The sequence below is a fragment of the Rhinoderma darwinii genome, chromosome 10, assembly GCF_050947455.1.
Source record: "Rhinoderma darwinii isolate aRhiDar2 chromosome 10, aRhiDar2.hap1, whole genome shotgun sequence".
NCBI lineage: Eukaryota > Metazoa > Chordata > Amphibia > Anura > Rhinodermatidae > Rhinoderma > Rhinoderma darwinii.
The window spans coordinates 44,598,466-44,616,198 of record NC_134696.1 but is presented as its reverse complement, the minus strand read 5'-3'; the positions used below and the strand labels follow the sequence as shown (position 1 = coordinate 44,616,198).

The window sequence follows — 17,733 nt, the reverse complement described above, 5'->3', positions numbered from 1 at the left end:
TTGTTCAAGTCGTTACAATTGCGGCGATACCCAGTGCCGTAACTACCGCTTTAGCAGCCATAGTGGCTGCTACGGGGCCCCCCCATGGCCGGAGGCTCCACCAGCAGCCGCTATGGCTGCTACAGCGGTAGCGACGCCACTGAACACTACGGCAGAGCAGGGAGGTATCTCCCCGCTCTGCCACTAAAGGGGTTGTTCCACAAAACACATGTATCCCCTATCCACAGAATAGGGTCTACATGTGTGATCGCTGGGGTCCGACCGCTGGGACCCCCAGCGTTAAGGAGAATGGGGGACCGAAAGTCCCCCGAAGTGCTCCATGAGAAACCTTGGACCTTCAGGGTCTGTGTACGGCAGCTCCGTAGAAATGAATGGAGCGCCGGTCACGCTTGTGTGCATGCGTCGCTGGCGCTCTTTTCATTTTTATTGAGCTGAGGGACACAGACCCGGAAGTCCAAGGCTTCTCATGGAACACTTCGGGGGACTTTCGGCTGTCGGACCCCCAGCTATCACACATGTATACCCCATCCTGTGGATAGGGGATACATGTGTTTTGTGGGAGAACCCATAAGCTACAGGCCGCTTTTTTATTTGTTTGTTTTATTGGGGGGTTGGTCCTGTATGGTGTTATCTACAGGGGGGCTGTATGGTGTTATCTACAGGGGAGGTGGCTGTATGGCATTATCTACAGGGGGGGCTTCATGGCACTATCTACAGGGGCGGGGCTGTATGGCGTTATCTACAGGGGGGCTGTATGGCATTATCTACAGGGGGAGCTGTATGGCGTTATCTACAGGGGGAGCTGTATGGCGTTATCTACAGGGGGGCTGTATGGCGTTATCTACAGGGAGGCAGAATCTACAGAGAGGCACTATCTACAAGGGGGGTTGTGTAGCACTCAAGGGAGGAGGGCCCTGTTAAAAGTTTGCTATGGGGCCCAGTCTTTCCTAGTTACGCCCCTGGCGATAGCATATATGTGTATTATTTTTTTTCACTGTACTTTTACATTTTAGTCCCACTGGGGAACTTTACTATGCGATCTTCTGATCGCAGATATAATGCTTTGGCATACAGTTAGGTCCAGAATTATTTGGACAGTGACACAATCGTCATAATTTGGGCTCTGCATGCCGCCACATTGGAATTGAAATGAAACAACTAAGATGCAATTGAAGTGTAGACTTTCTGGTTTAATTCAAGGGGTTGAACAAAAATATCCTGTGAAACGTTTAGGAATTGCGACCATTTTTCTACACAGCCGCCTCATTATAGGGGCTCAAAAGTGATTGGACAAATTAACATTACGATAAATAAAAAAAATTTTTTTATTACTTTGTAGAGAATTCTTTGCAGGCAATGTAGGTCTTTCTGCCTTAAGTTTTGTCTTAAGCAAGTGAAATGCATGCTCGATCAGGTTGAGATCTGGTGATTGACTTGGCCATTGCAGAATATTCCACTTCTTTGCCTTAAAAAACTCCTGGGTTGCTTTCGCAGTATGTTTTGGGTCATTGTTTATCTGTACTGTGAAGCGATGTCCAATCAACCTTGCTGCATTTGGTTGAATCTGAGCAGAAAGTATATCCCTGAACACTTCAGAAGTCATGCGGCTGCAATTCTCTTCAGTCACATCATCAATAACCCAGGACCTTTGGCAGCGCTGCATGCCCATGCCATCACACTGCCTCCACCATGATTTAAAGAGGATGTGGTGTACTTTGGATCATGAGCCATTCCAAGCTTTCTCCATACTTTCTTCCTCCAATTATTCTGGTACAGGTTGATCTTAGTTTCATCTGTCCAAAGAATGCTGTTTAGGAACTCGGCTGGTTTCTTTAGATGTTGTTTGGTCTAATCTGGCCTTTCTATTTTTGAGGCTGATTAATGGTTTGTACCTTGTGGTGAACCCTCTGTATTTGCTGTCATGAAGTCTTCTCTTTATGGTAGACTTAGATACTGATACACCTACTTCCAGGAGAATGTTCTTCACTTGGGTAGATGTTGTGAAGGGGTTTTTCTTTACCATGGAAAGGATTCTGCGATCATCCACCACTGTTGTCTTCCGTGGACGTCCAGGCCTTTTGGAGTTCACGAGATCACCAATGCGCTCTTTTTTTTCAGGACTGTACTAAACTGTTGATTTGGCCACTCCTAACATTTGTGCTATCTCTCTGATGGATTTCTTAATTAATTTTTTTCAGCCTAACTATGGTCTGTTTCACTTGCATTGAGAGCTCCTTGGAATCAACTCCAGACTTTTTGCCTGCTTAATTGATGATGGATTAACGAGGGAATAGCCCATGCAGCCCATTAAATAGCTTTTGAGATAATTGTCCAATTACCTTTGGTCCCTTGAAAAAGAGGCAGCTACATATTAAAGAGCTGTAATTCCTAAACCCTTCCTCAAATTAGGACATGAATAGCCTCAAATTAAAACGAAGAGTCTGCACTTTAAGCCCATATTGATTATATAACTGTATATTCAATATGTTTTGGTAAACAGCTAAAATCACAAAACTTGTGTCACTGTCCAAATAATTCTGGACCTAACTGTACTTCGAATAACAAAGCATTATTGCCTGTCAGTGTAGAACTGCCAGGCAATCTATTAGGCCATGCCTCTGGCTGTTACAGATAGCAGACCTGGGGGCCTTTGTTAGTCCCCCGGCTGCCATGGAAACCCATCGTCGCCCCATCATCGAGTTGCGGGTGTGCCGATGGGGTGACAGAGGGAGCTCCCTCCCTCTGTCAAACACCTTAGATGCTATTGACAGCAGCATCTAAGGGGTTAAACTGCTGGAATCGTAGTACTCTTTGATTCCGGCAGTTGCATCAGGAGCCAGACTGTGTATAACAGCCGTGCTCCTGCCGCTGATTTTGTGAGTACAGTGGCAGTACCCACGAGATACGAGCGACAGATATATCCGTCACGATGCGGGAACTAACACCCGCTTGTGACGGATATATCCATCGTTTGTTATTAAGGGGTTAAGGTGACAATGGACTTCGTTACCTATTGAGCCCCTGTGCCGTTGCACAGGTTGCAACAATGGTATGTCTGCCCCTATGTTTCATAAATTTTAAACTATAAATCATGTAGCACATTGTAGGCACTAAATGAGTGAGAACCCAAATAGTTAGGGCGGATTGCATGAAATTAACCTTACTGTGATCGGGAAGAGGAGAGAAAGAAAAGGACATAGAGAGAGAGAAAAAAAGATTCAAACTGTACTCATAAAAGATGGAGATATCCAGAGATAGGTCTGGGGGTTGAACGCCGAGCTTGTGAACTGGATCCCATAAAACTAAGTTTTGTTAAGATTGGCGGCATCACATTTTCCCAAGGTGGTAAGCTGTTTCATGTGCAGGATATGTACCAGATCACACACCTAAGCTTATTTATGTCTCAGTGCTTAAACAGTGCCAACAAATTCCGCCATGCTAAACAGAGGGTTTATAGAGATTGCTCATATTAGTCCCTGTCCCTAAAGAGGTTAACAATCCAATTTCACTACAGTGATAATAGTTCAGTGTGACCAACATGTGCAGTGTATGGGTGACATACGAACCGTGTGAGCGGAGCGTGTCTAATCTATGTTTAATGTGTCGCACCTGTCCGGCATGTGTATGGTGCATGTCCAATGTGTGTTTTGTATAAAGTGTGTATTTGATTTAGATGCGGCGGGTGTCATTGAAGGGAGGGTCCCACAAACAGTTCTTTCACAGGGTCCCCTTTGCTGTCAGTGCTTACCCCTGTTACTGTGCATAAACATCCATCACAGGGTGTAAAACTTTAAAGAGAAATATGATTGGTCAAAAATTTACTTACCACTGATAAGCTAAAAAGAAAAGGATCTCTATTGTCCTCAGCACATTAGTCTCTTCCTTTTAAGCCCCAAAAAGGATAACATGATGATTTAAAAACGTATTGTGGAACGAGATGGTGGTGCATTATGCTAATACAGTTCCATCTGGTGGCAAAAAAAAATAATTACATTTTTTAAAAATAATTCAGGTAATATACAAGTAATATTATTAGTAACAATTGTTTTTTCATTTTACAATATAGGAACATATTGACTTTCAGTACAAATTTTTTTTTTACAGTTTTCTTATGAGTGTGTAAAACAGGTGGACATCCAGATTATCTATGAGTTTAACAAAATGAAAAGAATATAGCAGCTAATTGATAACCTATCTGATCGAAACAAGCTTATAAAATAAAGTCGGGGAAGACAAGGATATAGAGCAAGGCTTCCCACAAGTGCAATATATACTCTATTTCTCTGCACATTGTGCAGTATATACTCGAGTCTCCGCACAATGAGACAAGAGCGCCAAATATGTATGCAACACGTGTAATCTTCCATTCGTTGGCAAAAAAAAAAATCAATATTGCTGCGGGCAACCATGACATTGTGTCACCTTCCACAAACCCCGGGAACATTTTTTATAAAAGATAAAAGTACAAAATAGGCAAGTCTTTCCAGGATCCAATTATGATTTTAATTAAAATTTATTTAAGGATAAAAATGTAAAACATTAATTGAGATACAAGTCATGAAATCCCAAACTTTAGATGGCTCAAACTTATCTACAGTATACCTGGCCCGTACTGAGCGTCAGACTGGGATTCCTTGGGCCCACCAAGGGAGATGATTCTGAGGGCCAAACCCGCATCTATATAGAACATGTACATGTCCACTTTCATTTCATCATAGTCCTTGTTGTTATCATTGTACACACAGGATATATCATGAATAAGTTCTAATAGGTAATCTATGAATCAACTCATGGGAAATAGATCCTAGTGGAAAGTGATTTGCTCCAAATGGGGTTGTCTTCTGCTGGACCTTTGAGGCCCATTATTGTGTTAGAGCCTTGGCCCATCGGAGGATCCTCTGATTCTCTGGTGGGCAGTCTGACCCTAGCTGCACCCTTATAGATATATATTTGCTTGGTGCTTGTCTCCTGGTGGGCTTAGTCTGTCTCACCCCCTCATGTGAATGAACAATAGAGAAGTATAAAGAGAGTACTCACATAATCGATGCAAATGTTAGTGTACAATGTTTTGGCTTAGTAAATCTTTTTCAAGCGTAACAAAACATATCATGACATATGTCCCATAGGCTAAGCATACTTACCGAGTGTCCCTCTTTTGGAAGGACAGTCACTACTTTTGATCCAAATCCCTCTGTCCCTCGCATGTACCTATATGTCCCTCTTTTTGGCCTGATAATTAGATTTGGATTAATCAATTTACTATATTGCTCCAGAAAGCTTTTGTCTGTTTTATAAGAGCTTATTAGGCCCATGTGTGAATATTATTTAATGATTTCATGCAATTTGGACCTTAAAAATTTCTTTATTGAGATGATTTTTTTTCTCATGTATAAATTATAAACTATTGAGGTGTGTAGATAAGCATTCAAAAATCAGTCTTTCACACAATGAACCATGAGTGTCCCTCTTTGACCATTCAATAAGTTGAGAGGTATCAGTTAATGATCAACCATCAATTATACAATATTATTTAAGCAATATAGTCTCAAATATAGATAAAAAAAACAATGTGGTCAACATCAGATATTAAGTGGATGTGAAGCAACTAAATTTATGAATGGTATTGCTTCACTTCCATTTTATATCTGAACTTGATATATAGTCAAGATGACTTTAAGGGTATGTTAATACGTCTTAACAAATTACGTCTGAAATTACGGAGCTGTTTTCAGGTGAAAACAGCTCCTGAATTTCAGACGTTTTTGCAAGTACTCGCGTTTTTTCGCGGCATCCATTATGGACATAATTCGAGCTTCAATGGAGTCAATGAAAAACGGCTCCAAAAACGTCCAAAGAAGTGACATGCACTTCTTTGACGTGGGTGTCTTTTTACGCGCCGTCTTTTGACAGTGACAAGTAAAATTACACCTCGTGGGAACAGAACATCGTAAAACCCATTGCAAGCAATGGGCAGATGTTTGCAGGCGTAATGGAGCCGTCTTTTCAGGCGTAATTCGAGGCGTAAAACGCCTGAATTACGCCTGAAAATAGGTCGTGTGAACATACCCTAAGTAGTTTTACACAGGCAGATATTTGTCATTGTTCAGGGCCAGTTTTAGACAAAGTGTGGCCCTGGGCAAAGTTAAAAGTGTAGCCCCACATTCTGAATTATTGTATCAATAATGCAGTCAATTCAGAAGGCGGTGTGCAGAGAACTTCATCGCTGATTTCTAGCGCATCCAGGAGTGTTGCAAACCCCAAAGCATATGTCCCCCCTCTCAAAAAAATAACTTATCTATATACATATCGGTTATTAAATCATACCACTATACCAAATGAAATATTACCTGCATACTGTTACTGAATACAACTCACTATTATAAGACCAATATTACCAATAATAACACAATATAAGGTCCAAATGATACCACCAGTAGTGACTGAATAATACCCCCATACTGTTATTGAATAATACCGCCACACCATAACCACATAGTGACTGAATAATACCCCCATACTGTTACTGAATAATACCGCCACATCATAACCACATGGTGACTGAATAATATCCCCGTACTATTACTTAATAATACCGCCACAACATAACCACATAGTGACTGAATAATGCCCCCATACTGTTACTGAATAATACCACCACACCATTACCACATAGTGACTAAATAATACCCCCATACTGTTACTGAATAATACTGCCACACTATAACTACATAGTGACTGAATAATACCTCATACTGATACTGAATAATACTTCCACACCATAACTGCATAATGACTGAATAATACCACCATACTGTTACTGAATAATACCGCCACACCATAACCACATAGTGACTGAATAATACCCCTATACTGTTACTGAATAACACCGCCACACCATAACCACTTAGTGACTGAATAATACCCCATACTGTTACTGAATAATACCGCCACACCATAACCACTTAGTGACTGAATAATACCCCCATACTGTTACTGAATAATACCACCACACCATAACCACATAGTGACTGAATAATACCCCCATACTGTTACTGAATAATACCCCCATACTGTTACTGAATAATACCCCCTACTGTTACTGAATAATACCCCCATACTGTTACTGAATAATACCCCCATACTGTTACTGAATAATACCCCCATACTGTTACTGAATAATACCCCCATACAAAGACCAATATTACCACCATGTATTGACCATATTGTGGTAGATGCCAGTTATACACAGGAGCTCTGCTGACCATATAATACTACCACCATATAGTGACCATATAGTGGTAGATGTCAGTTATACACAGGAGGTTTGCAGACAATATAAGTGATTACAACACATTTATATCCAGTGACTCATAGGTGATATTTTCTTTAATTAGAGTCGTTCACTTTCCCTTTTCCCAGCCAAGACTCGTCTCTGCAGAATTTGACACACAGACATGTTGGTTTCTCGCTTTTCCAACACCCTCCCGATCTATACCCCATCCTCTAAACAAACTCATAAACAAACACAAACACAGCCCCTTGTAGATAGTGCCGTACACATCCCCCCTGCATATAGTGCCACACACAGCCCCCATTGTAGATAGTACCACATACAGCCCGCCTTGTAGATAGTGTGACACACAGCCCCCCCTTGTTGATGGTGCCACACAGCCCCACAGACAAATAAAAAAACATTGTACTCACCTAGCCCCGCAACAGACGGAGCTGCTCCACAGCCTCGACACTGGACCCTTGTGCAGGCTGGCGTGATCCAGTGACGTCATCATGCTGGCCTTCGCAGGCATTCTATCCCAGTGTCTTATAGTCTGCAGGCCTAACGTGGCCTGTAGCCTACTGAATGGCGGAGCAGCTCCTTGGGGATGGACACAGATACAATTAAATGTGTCAGTAACAAGCACCGGGGGCCCCTCAGTGCTGTCGCCGCCACCAGGCATGAGGGGGCTTGTGCCGCCCAGCCTATAAATGTTATGTTCCAGGTGGCATGGGCCCTCTCATGCCGGCGGGCCCTGTAGCAGCTGCTATAGTAGTAGTTCCGCCACTGGGCAGAGGGTCCTGGGAGGATGGGGCGCAATTGCCCAGGTTGCCCCCTCCTAACGCCCACCCTGCCTGTGTTTACACCTTTAAACCAGGTTGTCATTCGGCACTCCTTTGATCCATTAAAACTGAGCACTGTTTGTTAGTATGGGGACGAACGATCTTTACCACGATTGTTCGTCCCCATGCATTTGCATAGTTTCTACAGCATATCTCTCTGTTTACACAGGGAGATGTGCTGCCGACTAGCGTCCATTTTAAGCTGCATAGAAGATGTGATTGGCTGATGAATAATCATCGTCTGATCTTTGCCCTGTTTACACAGGGCAATGATTGGGAACGAGCATTCATATGAACACTTATTCACTCAATCTTTGGCCCATGTGAAAGGTCCTTTAGACGCTAAAACTGTTACAGTAACATCATGCATGTAGTATAATTCCTTGTAGATACCTTCGCACAATCTGTGATTATTTCTCTTTTGCAGACTCCATATTCTTTATTTTGTGGTCTATATTGGTTTATACTCCCTAACAACCATGTCTTCCTATCTGATGGACCACCATATTAATACACAGACAGAAGTTATATCTATGTTATACTGGTCTGCGTCAGATCCTTCCAACTCAGTCACAAGATTCATCATGAAAAACTGCTCAAGAAATCATGTCGTTTCAGCATAAAAACATGTGCAGGAACAAAAAGGATTGTGTGATCTGTGTCTTGAGAAGCAGGCTCTGTGGACATATTTTGTATCAAACAGAGACATTAAGGGTATGTTCACACATAAACGCAAAATACTGAATTTCAGACGTTTTTGCGTGTACTCGCGTTTTTCGCTGCGTCTTTTACAGACGTAATTGGAGCTGGTTTTCATTGGAGTCAATGAAAAACGGCTCCAAAAACGTCCCAAGAAGTGTCCTGCACTTCTTTGACGCGGGCGTATTTTTACGCGCCGTCTTTTGACAGTGAAGCGTAAAATTACACCTCGTCTGAACAGAACATCGTAAGACCCATTGCAAGCAATGGGCAGATGTTTGCAGACGTATTGGAGCCGTCTTTTCAGGCGTAAATCGAGGCGTAAAACGCCTGAGTTACGTCTGAAAATAGGTCGTGTGCACATACCCTAAGAGTTTATTAAAGCCTATTCACATTAGCGTTCGGTTTCCATTGATGGGTTCCATCAGACCTTTCCATCAGAGGAACCCATCAATGGAAAGGCAAACGGGAACCATAGCTCCTGTGTGCATTACCATTGATTTCAATGGTAATGCTTCCGTTGCTAAGTCTCCGTTCCGTAAGATTTCCGTTCTTTTGATGGAAACAATAGCGTAGTCAACTGTGTCAACGTAGTCAACTATGACTCTCCTGTTGGACGATGGGTAAAAATAGGAAGTGGCTCCTGTCGCATGTGGGTTAGAAATAGGAGGTGCAGAGGTTGCAGTCCCACCTGGCCCCTGGTAGGTAGAGACCCTGTTACAGATTTTGCATTGGGGTCCAGGAGCTTCAGTCTTTGTCTGTGTGCACAATGCCAGAGAGTTTTGTGTGAGGGCAAAGCACAACCTCAGTGGGTGCAGAAATGTATTTAGTACATGAAATGTGGGAAGCTGTTTCTTGTAAATTGATATTTAAAGCGTACCTGTCATTTCATCAAAAACCATAGCAAAAGCATGGGCTTGCAGCACTTGTGCCCTAAAATGATTGCAACTTGTTTTGTATCTCCTACTGTCCTATAAAGCCAGAAAATGTGCTGATTTTGTTGCTCTCCTTTTTGGCATCCTCTCTGTTTTAGGGGGAGTCTACTTTCCCTGCCGAAACTTCCTTTCCCTTATTTCCCAGGATGCATAGCGTCTCCCTTGGTGGAGCATGCTCTTGCATTGTCCAATGAGATGCCACTCCAGCTGTAAAACTCCTTCTCTCTGTTATTGATGCATGTCTTATAAGAGAGAGGAGAGCTGCAATGCCTACAAGGACACGCCCCCACTTCCTGTAATCTGTCTTGGTGCCTCTGTTGCTAGGGACGGATTTATCTTGACAACAGGCAGTGGACAGCAAGTTATACAGAAGGGAGACACCTAGTGGCCAGGACTTTATAGCAATTTTGCAATAGGAAAACATAATTTCTGGTCAATAAAGTATATTAGATTTTTTTTTGTAGTTGTATCGTCCATAATATGGGAACAAGTTTGTTGAAATGACAGTGACCATTTAAGCTAAATAAATAAATGAATACTATTTGAGTTGTCTACAGTGGGACTTTATTTACAAAAGACACGCTTGAAAAAAACATCAAAAAAGCAAAATGTAGAGCACACAGCTCCATGTTAACCAGTGCAATGTGTGGACGCACAATACTGCAGGTGTGGTAGGACTTGGCTTATTAGCAAAGGAAACAGTTTCCATAATATTTCATATGTAATGGCTGGATTTATACATGCTCCGTTATCAGAGATATGCTACACTTGTATACAGTAGTGAACACTTGGAAAACCCTCTGCTTGTTAAAGATGCTCATGGGATCACATTAGAAGGACGTGGTCAGCTGATCCCATCCCTCCATCGCCTTTTTCATAACTGAGGTGTACAGAGTGCTGACGTACTCGGATCCGGAATCATAGAAGCCACTAAAGCAAAAAAGAGCAGCACAGTCAAGCTGGGATCATGTATTCTTGTTGTATGTCTGACAAAAAAGTACCTTATTCCTCATTATCTCATATTATCGCCTAACTATACATTGTTATAACATGAAGGATTTTTTTTAAGTTCATTTCCAGAAATCGGTAACTTTGGTTTTCATTCTTTGGATGAAGATTATCAGTAATACGCTTTAAATACCCTTTCCCGACGTAAATCGTCAGATTAGCTACGGGAAAGGGTTAAACATGGCGCCCGCTCAGAACTCGAGGGGGCGCCATAGCCACCGTGTCCTGGCAGCAATGCTTGCAATTAGAGACATCTCTGATCGCAAGCATTTAACCCCTCAGATGCCGGGGTCAGATGTGACCACCGGCATCTGAGGGGTTATCACTTTCAACTTCAGTTTAATGCCGGTCACCGGCTTCCGCGCGGCGAGATCGCGGGAGCCGTTGTAATCCTCTAGCAGCTGGGAGCCTTGTGAACGCTCCCAGCCCTGCTATAGGAAGATTGGTATTGAGATCTGCCTGTGGCAGGTCTCAATAGCAATACACTGATTCTGCCATAGACTGCAATACTGTATTATTGCAGTCTAGCACGGTGAGCTTCGCTGTTTCCGGAAATCGGTAGCTACAGAAACAGCTTAGCTCGCCGTGCCACGCTGTTTTCGTAAGTCCCATTCACTTCTATGGGAGTTACGGAGACAGCGTAGCTCAGTGAACTTGACTGTTTCCGTAACTCCCGAACACCTAGCCAGGAAGTGGCCGGAAGGCAGCGAGAGCCGAGTAAGCTAGAACGTGGTTTAGGGGTCCCCATTCTAGAAATAGGTGCGGGTCCCAGAGGTGGATATGCCATAATTGTCAAAGATGGGAAATCCCCTTTAAGGTATATACAGTGAAGACACTACAAGATGATTCTCAGTGGGGTTCTAAATATGGACACTCTACTACTCAGCTTATCTAACCAACAAATACATTATAAGGATTGCGGTTATGTATGCAAAATTAGTACTTCGAACTGACTTTCCCAATATAAAATCACAAATTTTAAATCTTATTAAAGCGGATCTGTCAGCTTAATATGTGGCCGTATGCAAGTGCAACATATTACAGGGACTGGTCCGTAATAGAGTACATATGGTGACATGAGTATGGAGGGAATACCTTTTGGAAAAAATGTATACCTGCCAAGACCTATATGAATGCACAAAGGTAAATCATTTTAAATGACAGTAAAGGGATGCTATTATGTTGGTGGTATATGTCTAATATCCTTACATAGCCTGCTGTGCCAGGGGCAATTCCTTAACTTGGTTTATAGCATCTGTTGTTTTGCTGGCAACATCACTGGCCAAGTCTTGTACATAGTTAATTGATGATGACAGGAAGGTGTCCTCCTCAGCAGAGACTGGGATCGAGAGAGAAAAGAAACAGTTAAACCAGCAGTCAATTTACAATAAGAAGTAAATTAAGATTGAAAAAACACTAGCAAGGAAACAAAAACTTCATCGTCCCCCCCCCCCTTTTTAAACAGACATATTGATAACAATAACTCTTGGTCCTTACAAAAAAATTAATAGATCTTTTTTGGGGATTAGTAAACATTTTCGTTGCTTGGAATTGAGTTCTTTAGTATTCCTGGCATCTAATAAACATGTGCCACCTTCCCTTATAAAGTGACAACACTGGTCTCCAAAGAAGCATGGAGATCCACCATTGCCATCCGAGTACTGTGCCTGCTGTAAATAATGGCTAAACATATTCAGGTCACTGCTCTATATCAGTGCACACCATTAGGGAGCCTAAGGCGGGATTCACAGGGCCGGGTCGTTCCCGAGTGTCGGCCGGTAAAATCGACCATTTTGCCCGGCCGGTTTGCATTAAGTTTTGCATCCGTGCCGGGCCGGGCAGATCCGGACAGTGACATCAGCGGCAACTCCTGAAGGGGAATCCCCATGTGTTCGGGGATTCCGCTTCAGGAGTTTCCCCTGATGTCACTGCCCAGATATGGACAAAGACATCAAGCGCTCTGTCCAGGAGCGGAATCCCCGAACACACGGGGATTCCGCTCCTTCAAGGAGCTAAAGTGCAGCTAGCACATAGCAGAGCGGGGAGATACCTCCCCGCTCTGCTATATTGGCGTCGCTACAGTAGTAGCAGCCGCAGCAGCTGCAGCTGTTAGCGGCGCCATCGAAGGTGTCGCCGGGCCAGGGTGCTTTTCAAGCAGGGGAAGGGAGCCAGCGCAGCGCTCCCTTCCACCTGCTGTACACCCCGGCCCTGCCACACAGTGTACAGTGATGCCATTCGTCAGAATGGCATCAACTCCTCCTCCTCACATGCACTCTGCGCTGTGAGGAGGAGGAGATAGAGCGCAAGCTCCGGAAAACCCGGCCATCACTCGGGACACATCCCGGTGATGGCCGTGTATTACCCGGCCCCATAGACTTCTATGGGAGCCGGGCGGCCGGGTACCCGGGCGAAGATAGAGCATGTCCTATTTTTTGACGGACGGTTTTCCCGGACGTCAAAAAAACGGTCGTGTGAATAGCCCCATTAGGGGTCTATTATTCCTAATGCAGCCGGGTGCCGGCCGATTTATGAACGGCCGGCACCCGGCCGGGTAACCCTGCCGTGTGAATGAGGCCTAAAGGAATCATTACAGTAGGGAACTATAGTTTACATGATAACATGATCCATAATGCAGGTCAATGTTGAGTTTTTTTTTATACAAAAAGGTGGTATATTTTAAGGGGTAGCTTTATCTATGAGCCATAGTTAGAGAGACCTGTCTTGAGTGACTTGTGTCTTATTTGTGTAACATTTTTTGCAAATGACACCTTATACTCTAAGGGCTTGTCCACATGTAACAGAATTGCTGCGTATTTTCCATCTGGAATTGCGTACGGAAAATATTCAGTGTAATACAGTAGCAGAAAAGTGGGTGTGATTCAACAAATGTCATCCACACACTGCGGAAGAAAACCCTGTCCAGAAATTTACCTGCGGTGCGTAGTTTTATTTCCGCAGCATGTCAATTATTGCTGCGGAAAGTGGGCTGATCTTCTACATTTTTTCCCCATGGAAATTAATGATGAGCAACAATTCCGCAGCAAACTACAATGTTCTGCATAATTTGCTGCGGAAACCGTGCAGAATTTCTTACAGGAGGTGGAAATGACATCACAGGATGAAGAAATATCACCAGCACACAGCGCTTCAAAAACACACCAAAAACAGAACCAAAAAAATCGGCACTATTTTCTGCAGTAAAAAAAACACATGAAACGACTGTCTGCAGTTGATGTCACGTATGGACAAGCCCTAAAGTTTTGTCTTTAAATTTGGTAGTGGCTCGGATCCGGCCTGTAGTTGCAGCGGTGAGTGAGACAGCTCAGATATATCTAGAAAACTCATCCTATAACATTATTGATGTCTGCTCCTCTGTTTCCCTCTAGACCACAGACACGAATCAATATATTTATTACAAAACTGTACAATATTAGAAGAGTCTGATCAGAGTTCATGACTCACAGTCAGACAAAAGAAAGAGGAAGCCAGCGCATGGTAGAGAACATTAAAGCAACAACCAGTATAAAAAATCACAGCAAAAAACGGTTAAAAATGGCATGTCTAAATGTAGACTGCAGAATCCCTATACAAGCCGCAACACAACTCAATTTGTAATTTTTAGAGCAAAATTTATTCTCCCTATTGAAGTCTAAGAGCCAAACATGCAGCATCTCTGCGCAGAATATGCAGCATTGACATGCTGCGCATTTGAAAGTTGCACCGCAGAACACTTTCGCACAACTTTTTTATGTTTTATTTTCGCGTTGCGTGGCTGATTTTTGCAGAAATCTCATCCACTTTGCTGAAATCCGCAGCATTTACAGTAGTAGCACAGAATTCTGGTGCGGAAGTTTCGCAGTGTTTACGCTGTGTGGGAACTCAGTCTAAGGGCTCTTGCATATGACTGCCATTTTTCACGGGCATCCGAGTGGCACCCGATAGTTTTCATTCCCATTCACTTCAGTGGGTGAATCTGGTCTGTGAAAATAACCCGAATCTCTGATCTGTGGAAAGATAGAACATGTCCTATATTTCCATGGATCAAGGACGGGACTCGGGCGGCACACACGGTTGTGTACAAGAGCCCTAAGGGTATGTGCACACACACTAATTACGGACGTAATTCGGGCGTTTTTGCCCCTAATTACGTCCGAAAATAGCGCCTCAATAGCGCTGACAGACATCTGCCCATTGAAAGCAATGGGCAGACGTTTGTCTGTTCACACGAGGCGTAATTTACGCGCCGATGTCAAATGACGGCGCGTAAATAGACGCCCGCGTCAAAGAAGTGACCTGTCACTTCTTTGGCCGTAATTGGAGCCGTTATTCATTGACTCCAATGAATAGCAGCGCCAATTACGTCCGTAATGGACGCGGCGTTCAAGCGCCTGCACATGCCGTTACGGCTGAAATTACGGGGATGTTTTCAGGCGGAAACATCCCCGTAATTTCAGCCGTTACGGACGCCCTCGTGTAAACATACCCTAAGGGTACATCCACACGCATCAGAATTTGTTGCAGAAATTTTTGGGACTATAAAATATCAGTTCCACTTATCTGAATGTGATTGTTTCCACAGCAGGTATATGGATTTCTGAAAGAGATTCAGATGAATAGAGCTGATTCAGTCGCAGAAATTTCTGCAACAAAATCTGCCAGGTGTGACTGCAGGTCTTGTTTACATGGTCCAGATTTGTTATAGATTTTGCATTCATTATTTAAGTCAAACAAGAATTGGATCCAGGAGAGGAGACACTTTAAGGCTAGATTCACATAAGCCTATGAAACCTCGGACTTGAAAAACTACGAGTAGAGTCTATGGAGGAATGCATGAAGCGCAAAAAAATAGGACATATCCTATTTTTTATCGGACACTTCACTCGGTCCGTTGAAACAACGGCCGTGTGAACGGCCCATTGAATTACATAGGTCCGTGTGACGACCGTTGTATTAACGGCGATCACACGAACATAATCAACGTTCGTCTGAATCTAGCCTAAGGCCTTCCTTTATATACTTCTTCTGTTAGGTTCCCTTTCTGGTTTTGACTTAGTAAATAAATGCTACATCTGCATCAAATCTGCACTGTGTGAACAAGGCTATATATGTCATTGTGGCTGCCCAGTTTATGTATCAGAGTGGCTTATTAATTCTCCAGGTCTTTGGGCCCAGTTGCAATTGGTTCCACTAAAAATCCTTTAGCTACTACAATGCCGACATATTAGGAAATAGAGGCAAATTACAGTATTTAGCGTGTATTTCCTTAAGTTGTTTTTGTCGCTTTTCCAAAAATTATTAAACCGTAGCAGTTTTTAAAAAATTGCAGTTTTGCCACGGTTACAAAATTACAACAACAAAATATGCTGAAAACCTATAAAAAAAATTACTCATGTAAATACACTTAGTTGCATTAAGAACTTTAGTTTGTTAGCTTCACAAGAAAGACAGGAGACAGTTCTCACCCGCACAGACAGCAAGGACAAGCAGAGCAGAGATAACCAAGAGCTTCATGTTTAGGTTAAATAGCTGACCTATAAAAGAAGAAAAGCATCATAATACACAGAATACAAAAATGCTGCAAATGACGTATATATGTAAAAGGCACAAGTCATAATATAAGGTGGAGGAGAGAATTATTCTCACATTTATCATTGCATTGTGTTTTATAACAAGCCTCAATACAATGATAACTGTTAATATAATAATGTGTTTGCCTTCACCATATATTATGGTATTTTGCTTTTTATGTATTACTCATGGGACAAAGAAAAGGAAACCTATCCACTCCCTGCCCACGTTCAGACTGTAGTGCCATATCAATAGCGCTCAGCTACTGCGCTGGTGACCCACACAGTTTTAAACTGGTCAATTTGATTGATTGATTAACTAAATTATCAATTGATTGAATGAATGAATGATTGATTGATTGATTTACTAAGTGATCAATTGATTGAATGAATGATTGATTGATTGATTGATTGATTGATTTAGCTATCAATCGTGCTTGTCAGTAGCTTATATTAAGCCAATATCATATATGTTTTTATATTTTGCAATAAGGAAATGGAGTGAATATATAGTATCCAGGCAGCCTTTTATTTAACATTGCACTAACATATATGGAAGTGAAGTCACAAATTATTAACATGGAAACTGAAACTCACCAGGCAATGCTGCACCTTGTGCTCTGTCCAGACTCTTGGTCCAATACACAGGTGCTGGTGTTATATAGGCTGTGCCTAAAGGGAATGGCTTGAAAGGGAGGAGGGGAGGTGTGTAAAGAGGGGGTGAAGGTTGCAGAGCAAGATCAGAAAATGTGCGGCTGGAACTGCTGACTATGGTATTGAAGAGATAGGAAGGGATCAACTGATAGGAAATAATCTCAAACCATATATATTTTCTATAACTATCTGCATGTATTAACTTTAAATTAAAGGGATTACCAGTTTCTGCTTTCCCGCAATTCTGATACAAAAGTCAAAATGTATAGTTGTTAAAAAAACAAAAACACAAGTAATGTTAATATGTGTCCCAAAAATATTATTATGTTATTTTAATTCTTTTTTTTTTTTTTTTTAGTAAAACTAAAGTCTAGAACATCTTCTGTAAAGATGTATTGCCCTCTGTCTGTCTCTTGCAGTTATTAAATTGTAGCCAGCACGGCGATCAGGTGCATCACTGGAGGAAGCTCTGGCCAACCGTACATCTATAGATGTAGCATTATATTCTATCCATTCAAATAAATGTCTGACCATGTAATACATGGACAGTCCAGGTCGGCAAGAGCCACTCTTTGATAGTGGTTCTTTGGACGAGTTATTAGAGGATGGTCCCAAACAGGGAATCCCCCTTCATGAGGTCAATATGCTCTACAAGGGCATATGGAAAGAGGTTGTCTTTGTATAAGTTGTAAATCTGTCGGTAATGTACGTACATTTTAAAAAATATATATAATGATGCATTTTACTCTCTGCAT

General features: G+C 42.4%; 1 protein-coding gene and 1 long non-coding RNA gene across 3 annotated transcripts in view; both read right to left on the bottom strand.

The window, feature by feature from the left end:
* The window catches only part of LOC142662007 (uncharacterized), a 32,850-nt gene extending 22,761 nt beyond the window's left edge, over positions 1-10,089 (bottom strand). The window contains exons 1-2 of one of the 2 annotated variants that reach the window (XR_012850860.1): positions 9,695-10,089; positions 3,827-3,968 (exon numbers count right to left, since the gene is read on the bottom strand). This is a non-coding gene — a long non-coding RNA (uncharacterized LOC142662007). The remainder of the gene's footprint in view (positions 1-3,826; positions 3,969-9,694) is intronic. The other variant, XR_012850861.1, reaches the window with a different exon arrangement.
* A 207-nt stretch (positions 10,090-10,296) lies between these two features.
* Positions 10,297-17,733, bottom strand: APOC3 (apolipoprotein C3). The gene is made up of 5 exons (XM_075840809.1): positions 17,725-17,733; positions 16,922-17,222; positions 16,220-16,288; positions 11,967-12,096; positions 10,297-10,679 (listed from the first exon to the last, which is right to left on the bottom strand). Exons 1-5 carry the CDS (start codon positions 17,731-17,733, stop codon positions 10,580-10,582), a joined length of 609 nt encoding a protein of 202 aa, XP_075696924.1. The 3' UTR covers positions 10,297-10,579.